This window comes from Elephantulus edwardii, unplaced genomic scaffold (assembly GCF_000299155.1).
Source record: "Elephantulus edwardii isolate Elephantulus edwardi_28Jun2011 unplaced genomic scaffold, EleEdw1.0 scaffold00022, whole genome shotgun sequence".
Lineage (NCBI taxonomy): Eukaryota > Metazoa > Chordata > Mammalia > Macroscelidea > Macroscelididae > Elephantulus > Elephantulus edwardii.
In genome coordinates, this window is record NW_006399772.1 from 16,917,770 (window position 1) to 16,926,782 (window position 9,013).

Genomic DNA, 9,013 nt, shown 5'->3' on the forward strand with positions numbered 1-9,013 from the left:
CAAACATTAATACCAAGCCCTTCTTAAAAATGTTTACTGTCTTAATACTTTTAACTTGTTACAATTATTTTATCATCTCTCTTTTCCACAAAACTTAAGAAATCTCCACAAGGATAGTCTGCCTTCCTCCCCTATACTGCCAGCACCAAACCCAGTGTCTAACACAGTTTTTTGTTGTTGTTGAATGAATGACTAAGTAAATGAACTATTTGGTAGCATTCTCAGAAAGGGAAGGAAATAGAAAAATGATCCTACCCAGGCTTTAGTAATGACCAGAACAATCAGCCAACTTCAATTGAAAAAAGTGTTGAAATCTAACCAGCTAAGATCCAAACAGAATAGTCCAATTAATCAACTTCCCTATGGACAAATTATTTGGTTAATTTTGCAGTTTTAAAATGGATTTCTGTGGGACACTGGGTCATTTACTCACCTTCTGTCTTAGTATCTGCATAGGTTTCCACAGTCACAGACTACATTTCTAACCCCAGTTGGGCAGCTCACAAGTATACCCCACTGTGTACAAAAGGAACCAGACGAAATAATACAGAAATAGCCATGCAAGCATACTGCCACTACTAAGGAAAACTATTTAAAGATCACTTGGCCCAGATGTGTAATTATGCCAAGAGGGACACATTATTATTGATAATGAGTCTTTCTCACAGGGAAGCTGGGCTCCCTGGTGAACATATATTTTTATAGGTTGAAGGTTAGCAACATTCTTAAGTTGAATTAACTACCAACTCTTCAAAACATGAAATATTGGAATGGGTGCCCACACACGTGATGTGGTTTGGTCATGAACACGCTGAGAGAATCTTTCACGAGGTGGGTCATTGAGAGTTAAGTATTACTCACGGTCTTTCTAATGGGATTCATTAATTGAGGACGTACCTTGCCATTGCTTGCCCCTTGCCTTACAAAGGCCCCTTTAGTTAGGAGAAGGTTCACAGGGGCTGACCACTCACCAAAACGTTTGGAATTTCTTATTCCACTTAGATAGATGTAATGTATTAACCAGCCTCATCTGTCTCTTGCACTTGACTCTTCAATCCCCTTAAGCTATGCTTCAGGTGTTGTCTTTGTCTATGCAATGAAGGCTGGTTTTGGTAAAACCTTGTCTTTTCTGGTTTTGAGATTATTGCTGAATTTTCTCTTGATTGCTGATGATATCTGAGTATGTTTCTCCAGGGATATAACCATTGCATACCATAATTTTTTTGAGCTAGAAACATATATTTTTATAACATTTCCCTTATTGTATTTTGGATCATTATTTTCATACCAACAAGGAGTCTTTATTAGATTCAACTCACTTTTGTGCATTAAACTCTGTCTAGGAGCCAATCAACTTTGGTATAAAGTAAAAAATGAGGTCAAACAGAGTGCTCACTAAATCATGGCTTGTGCCGTCCTTAGAGGAGCTAAACAGAATTGTTGCATATATCATTGAAACATTTCAATTGTTTCTCTGTCTTTTCTTTTTGTTGATTTCCTCTTTAGAGAAGTGCTATAGACATAAAAAATTGAGTTCCATTACATTCCTAATATTATATTTCAGATATAAAACCACACCAAATAATAACAAAAGGCAACAACAACAATAACAAATGAAACAACAACAACAAAACCCCCAAACAAAACAATAGCAACTTTTTCTGGATTGTCATGATGTTAATTTAAACCATCTTCTTACAAATTATATATTTGGAACCCCAAATTTCCACTCATATCCCTAAACTAAAATTTGATGTTTATATTAAAACTCTGGGTCAATTATCTAAACAGATATATATATCTCTAAATATAATTAGTATCTAATGATAAACATAGGGATGATTATGATAAGCTACCAAATAATGGTTTTGTAGATAGTAACATTTATCAATTTACCAACCTTAAACTCCCTATCATCCATACAGGTCTACTCTATATTATAGTCTACAAAGAAATTTTTAAAACCCACAAAACTATAACAAAGCTAGTCTTCCTGGTTTGTGTTTGCTCCCAGGGCAAAAAAAAAAAAAAGTTAAATGCCAAAAAAAGGTACAGTTTTATTCCAAGAAAATTAACAGGCTACACGGGTAAATTTTGGCAAATGCAACTTTATATTGAAATTCACACATCTGTATCTTAAAGAATGAGACTCACAGACTCTAATGTATTTCTAAAATACCAGAAATAATATTATAAGCTTTCACAAGTTAAAACTGAAAGAATTTAAACGACCAATACACTGAATGTGCAGAAAGTATAAACAAGGCTGTGCCTTCAGTAGAATAAATGCTTCACAAATTGTGCAGGATGTCACACTAAGGCTGCGGTCTCCCCTTGACAGCTGACTTAAAATATAAACATACATCAACTGCCTACTTCTTAGAACACACTAGAATGGTTAGCACACCTCTCAAGAAAAGCTCATTATCCCAGTGATGTGCACCTTAATTTTTCAAACCATGTGAGGGAAAAGGAAAAAAAGGTATTAAATGATCTTTCATGCACTTCCAGATGATTCACCAAGACCAGTTACAGATTCAGTTTCTCTTGACTATTTGCTCCAATGCTAAGAAGATGAAAGATACTAGATAACCCTTTAAGGCAACATGTGTTTATTCTGTATTATTAGGACTGCTCAGTTGAGACTGGTTGGTATCTTAAATGTTGCCTCCCAGACCAGTATCTAGCACTCTTAAAGTATAAATGAAGTGGCAAAACTTTATACCAAATCAACAAAAACCACATAATACAATTCAATGCTAGCAACTTCACTAGTAGGTAAGGAAAAGTGGTATTTAGAAATAGTAATGTAGCAATTAAAAAAAGTAAACTCTAATTGGAACCAATAAACTGCTTTGGAATGTTCCCCCAAACTTACAAGGCGATTTTTTTTTAGTGTGATAATCCAAGAATTCATGGCATGTCTTTAGTGGATTACAGTACTTTTAAGTTCCCAAATATTTAAGTCTTTGCAAAACAATAATAGTATGAAATGTTTTCAAGTCTTCAAACTTCTAAAATTAGTTTTTATCAACACATTTACCTCATGTCAACTTAATTTATTAAGATGTCCAATACTAATTGGTTGTGATGTTTTTTTATCATATGTATTGATATACACAGCGTTTAGCACTGATACTTAGCACCTGCTACTTTCATTATCTAGTTTTCAACCACAGAGAGACACTTAGGGCAGTGGTTCAGTCCTTTCTTAATTACAAACCTTCACCAGCAGTCAGCAGGATCACTTTGAGATTTAAAATAGGATTATAGACTGCAGAATGTTGCCCAAATCCTTGCAAACCGCTGATCCCATTCTTGATTTTTCTTCTCAAGGGATGGCTACAGGCCACCATTGCTTAGCAGAGAAGGTTAGTGTTTCACAAGGCTAGAGATGTACAGATGCTCCCTCATATAACACAGTAAGGTTCCCTTGGTAACCTGGATTTTCTGCAGTAAAGAAGGGTTGTGCTGAAACAGCGCCTCAGCTCCCTGTTGGAGAAAATGCAGACAAAAGGATTGATTCCTGCTTGGGCAAAACTCATCCACACAGCGGCTGTTAGAAATCCCCCTGGAACCACAGGCCCTCTTGCAAAAACTCTCCAATAGCAGGCCACCAGGTAGGGGCCCCACAAGGTCAGGAAGAGAAAAGTCATTATATAGAACATTCTGCTGATGCGCTTTTCCATTTTGAACTCGTCTAAGACCAAAAGCCTCCTTCTGCCCGTGGTGTTTGCATTTTGCCTGATGCCCAGCAAGGTGGGTGGTGTAGGACCCCTTCCAAATCCTGCTAGCCAATTGGCAGCCGCCTGGCCACTGGCTCCGGGGCCATGGAAAGTCCAGTTCTGGCTGACTGCTGCTACAAACTGGACTGGCTTCATTTTCCTTCGATTGTGGACAAAAAAGATCAGCTTGAGGTAGACAAGCTGTGTGGCTAGGAGGATGAGAGCAAGCAGCAGCATAAATCCTAAGGAATCGTTAGCCCTGAAGGAGCGATGTTGGAAGGTACACTGGTCTTCCTCCCTAATGAACGAGTAAGTGCCCACATCTAAAACTGGGGGGAACGCCATGGCCACAGACAGAGTCCACACCATGCAGATGACAGCCAGACACGTCCAAAAGGTCAGCCTCTTTGTATAGAAGCGGTGGTGGGCGATAGCTAAGTATCTGGTGACGCTGATGCAGAAGAGCATGAAAGCAGTGTGGAAACAGGACAAAACCCCCAGAAAGGCAATCACTTTGCAAGTCAGAGTCCCATAAGTCCAGGTGGAGCCATTTTTGACAGAGTTGAATACAAATGGGAAGCAAATTGCAGATCTGAGGATATCTGAGCAGCAAAGATCCAACAGGAAGAAGTAAGGTGCTCTATGTAAGGTCTTATCTTTCACTAGCAAAATGGAGATCAGGAGGTTGCCCACCACGCTGACTCCTATTATGAAACCCAAGGAAGTCAGTTTCAGAAAGGCTGTTAGAGGAGAGAGATTTTGCAAAATGTTGTCAGCTGCATGGCTGTAGTTCGCCATAGATGGATGGGGGATAAGGAAACAGCCTCAGTCAAGTCTCATGATCTAAGCACAAGAACAAGGAAAAGCTATATCCATACATTTTACTGACAATGTAATCCACAGAGAGAACTGATCTGGTCTGCAATCATGCCTCCTCTTTTCTTCCATTTGATTTGCCATCAGAACATCTGAAGAAAAAAAAAAATGAGCTATCAGTTCTTAAGTTAACAGGCGATGATGTCAGACGGTGCTAACATAAAGCTGTTCATGTATGGGGAAGCAGATAAAGTTTTCATTTGGAATACTATGATTTGCTTTAGTAAGTGGTTTTTGTTTTTTTTTTCCTGCATGAGATTTCTGGGAATCTGGTTTGTTTGCGGAACGAGGTGCATTTTAAAATGTCTCTGTTTTGGAGAAACTGCATTTGACTGGGTGCTTTGAGAGCAGAAGGAATAAAATGTCCCACAATTGTTAAGATATGCCAGTGAAGTCCAGAAAGAAATCATTAGTGTTGCAATGGAATTTACAAGACGGCTAATCTGGACAGAGAGGCGACTGCCTACATTTGAGGTCTGTTAGTATCTGTCAGTGCTTAGAGCCAGCCAGAGAAGCCCTGCAAAATACATGCCTTTCAGCTCAAGTCCCACTATTCACTCTGCATATTATAACAGAAGACTATTTGTTGATTTATCTTAAAACATAATTTCAACAATAGACCTGGATTCAATAGGAACTTGTCCCAACATTTGCTGGGTTTCAGTCTTTTGTCTCTCCCTCCACACCCCAACCCCCTCTCTTGGCAAATCTTTCTCTTTTAAGGGCCACAAGATTATGAAAAATGGTTAATGTAAATATCGGCCAGAGAAACACCCCCAGAGGAATAATGCATTTCCATTTATAAGCCCTGGTTACCAGGATTGAAATGAATATGCCAAGTACCTGTATTTTGGGGGGAGGGGGGATGGGTTCCCATTTTACATTGATGATCTTTGTTGCAAATCACAAGTGGCTTCATTTGAAAATAGAATGCACATTGTCTCCTGGGTGACTGGGAGCCACACCAGGGAAATCAATCAGCTTCCCCTGTTATTCCCAGGAAGCATGATTCCTTTGCCACACTCCTCAGTTGCCCGGAATTTGCTGATGGAAGCCCTGGAAGAGCTGCGTTTGATGGTTTTAATTTCCCCACCGGTAACATCCCCGGGTAAATACCGATCGCATCATGCAACATTACGAAACCTGAAATCTGCCACCCCTGGGTTTATACTGGGGGGTGGAGGAGGGGGAGGGGGGAGAGACATGCATTACATACGCGAAGATGGGGCGAGATTGCTTCTGTGCTGCAAGGAAACCGTGGTCGGAGATTCGCAGTCTGATATTCCTCGGTCTTGCAATGCTGCCCAGAAACGGAGCTCTCAGGAAGTCCCACTGAAGATGCATTGTCTGGATGTACTTCCATTATGCAGTTTATTGTAAAAAAAAAAAAAAAAGCACCCTCCGGGAGGGCTCTTCCCCAGTGAACCTGCAGTTGCATCGACCCTGCCAGTCAACCCCCACCCCCCCAAACTTAACCGAGAGTATATCCTCCTACCTGTTGGCGTTGGATATCCCGACAGACTACAGCCTCTTCTTTCTATAAATTGCTGATTTTTTTTTTTGCCTGGGTGCCTGGCTGAGCATCCAGGCAGGGCTCGGCGGCGCCTGCGCGCTGGAGCCTCCTTGAGCTCCAGCCGCGTCCTCCCCTGTCGCAACGGCACCGTCTCCCCCAGTAACGCAGGGGCCGCGGCGGTGGCGAGGGCGGCGGCGGGGACGGCTCGGGCCTCCGTGGGGCCAGCGGGAGCCCCTGCCCGGTCCCACCGCGGGCTGGCTGCGGGGCTGCGGGGCCCGGCCCAGCGCAACTCGCCGAATCAGGCTTCGTGTCCCTGACTCATGGCTGCTTCCGAACTTTTGCCTCCCCGCCTGCGAAGTGGGGGCTCGGAGACGCGGGTTCGGGGCTTCAGGCCCATCCTCGTCCCCTAGGGCATCGCACGGAGAAGCCACCGGGGCCCAGGCGCGCGGCCCCTCCCCTGCTTCCCGGAATCCTTGTCTTCCCCGAGCATGGTCTTCCTTTCTCTTTCAGGGTGGTCCAAACATTGGAAGCTTCTCTTGGGCTTTTCTTCGGAAATGATTTCCCCAGCTGACCTTTGACTATGCAGGTTAGCTGGAAAAAAGAGAAAAGGAAAAAAACATGGTAAAAAAAAAAAAAATAGTGTTGTCACCAGGGAAGCAGGAAGCAGATTAGGACAGCCCTGGCTTTGTTAGGCACCTCTTGTCCAAGGCATGCAAATATGCTAATTTAGCCAGGGAGAGCCCAAGTTCAGACCACAAATGCACAATGAAGTCAGTCTCTTCCATCTGGACACCAAAGCCTACAGAATCGGGATGGCAAAATTTTTTCAATGATGATTCCTCGCATCCCACACCACCGAGCTGCACTCAGCCTGTTTTCTTCTTACACGTACAGCTGACCAATCGATGAGTGATGTCAAAGCAAATGTGTGTGCTTCCTTTTTTTCCCTTTGTTACTACGGATGAAATACACTAGGAATATCACGAATGCATAAAACTTACACCGTCCAAAAGGTCCAGATGATATCACCCGCACCACGTAGCCTGACACTTGGGTGCTAAGGGATGCCTCTTGAATCATGCTTTCCCTTATTTCACCATTTCCGAAGAGTTTTGTTTGTGGGGGTGGTTTAAGATTTTAAACGACAGCTCCCCTCCTCCCCCACCTTGCCAAGGGAAACCCCCCCAAATCCTAGCAGACATGCATTCATTAATTCCCAAAGTGAAGCGTCTGCTTTTCTTCCTGCATGATTATTGCTTTATAATAATCTGTTAATGAAACAGAAAAAATAAAGATCTTCTCTACAGTAATAATTTGGTCTCGAGACAGCAGTAAAATACCTCATGGCTGGGTGGTGAGATTGTGACATTCGGGGGAACTCAAACCAATCAGCATACAGATAATATGGGTTAATTTACATATCGTATTCCTATTGGACACACGGAGGTAAAGCTTTCTCTGTTTAAAGCTTAAAAATGAATACTTCACTGTCATGATGTCACAGTCATCACACAAAGCCCTATATCTCTAATACTGAAATTTTGTTCCATTTTTCCCAATTTGATTTTGCGTTTCCTAAACTCATTGAAAAATAGAGAATTACTTATTTTAAAAAGGAATAAATACAAAACACAAAACATTGGCATTTCTTTAGCAAAAAAAAAATCAAACCTTCGGGACTACTAGAAGTAACTTGATGTCATTTCCAATCAAGTATAATACTCAACTTTTTGTAAAAACAAATGATTCTAAAATAATTCAAACCTATAATGATTACCACTTGTAAGTGATATGTCAAATTCATTTTTATGGAACTACAAATCAATTCAATGTAGTTTTGTTGCTGCTGTTTTCGACTTTCCAATTTTACAGATTTATCATTTCTTGAATTTTTAATCGTTTTTATTTGTTTATTTTGTTTTTTTTTTTCTAATCTAGTGTCAAGAGACTGCGCGGTAATCCCAAAGTCACGTGGTTCGAGGCCACCAGGTGCTCTGTGGGAGAAGGATGGACAGTCTTCTCTCGTGTGATTAACTGCCTCTGAAAACCCGTTCAAGGGTCAGCTATGGGCTGGTTCCAACTCTATGGTACACAACAACACAGAATTAAGAAACTGAAGTTTGCTGAAGATTTGCGACTGGCTAGATCTTAAACGGTATGGATTAGGGAAAGGCTATTTTAAAGTGTGTTAAAAAGGTGACCACACTGCCAGATCATGATGCAATAATTTACTCTGCCAAAATGTTTACAGCCAAGATCCAAGGGTTTACCTAGCCTTATGCTTTAAGAAGCCAATATAGATTCCTTAAAAATAAAGGGTGAGCTTGTGTATGCAATGTTGTTTCATATGTACTTTTCAGAAGAGAGTTGAGCTATATTTTCTTTGTGGTTGAACACAGTTAAATTCACTAGTTCTTCAGTTTTTCCAGCTGTTAGATGAGAATGTCATTTGCTTGCCACACAAGGGGCCTCAAGAAATTAATGAGCTATTTTCCATTAAGTTTATTAACTCTCCTGGAGAAAATAGTGCAGTCTGCACTTTCCATCAACAGAAATTTTAAAAAATATGTTTAGTAGCTCACACAAGTTGCATATCATCTACAAGTGCTCACATTAAATAGTTATCTCCAATTATTCAGATCATAACTCTATAAGCTCAACATATGCAACAAAACGTGGAATAAGTTTGTAGTTTACTAATAAAAAAGCAAAACAAAGAACACCAACAAAAGGCTATGCTTATAAACCCGGGACTTTCAGGATTTTAAACTTTTGAAAGCTCTTTGGCATATTGTATACACTGACTAGATCAGCATTAGCAAGATTCAACCACTTTGCTTAATTTGGGTTTTATAAAGTGTGTGTGTATGTAATCTTATTTTAAACACGCACTTGTCTT

General features: G+C 40.8%; 1 protein-coding gene across 2 annotated transcripts; it reads right to left on the reverse strand.

Moving 5' to 3' along the window:
- Positions 1-1,450: 1,450 nt before the first annotated feature.
- Positions 1,451-7,460, reverse strand: GPR85 (G protein-coupled receptor 85). Of its 2 annotated transcripts, none has more exons than XM_006882650.1 (3): positions 7,116-7,460; positions 5,818-5,933; positions 1,451-4,693 (listed from the first exon to the last, which is right to left on the reverse strand). In XM_006882650.1, the coding sequence occupies exon 3, from the start codon at positions 4,521-4,523 to the stop codon at positions 3,411-3,413; it is 1,113 nt and encodes a 370-aa protein (XP_006882712.1). In that variant the 5' UTR covers positions 4,524-4,693; positions 5,818-5,933; positions 7,116-7,460; the 3' UTR covers positions 1,451-3,410. The 2 variants fall into 2 exon arrangements, with proteins under 2 accessions (XP_006882712.1, XP_006882713.1); XM_006882651.1 differs by lacking the exon at positions 7,116-7,460 and adding an exon at positions 6,097-6,163 and having other exon boundaries at positions 2,089-4,693.
- Between the last annotated feature and the right edge of the window lie 1,553 nt (positions 7,461-9,013).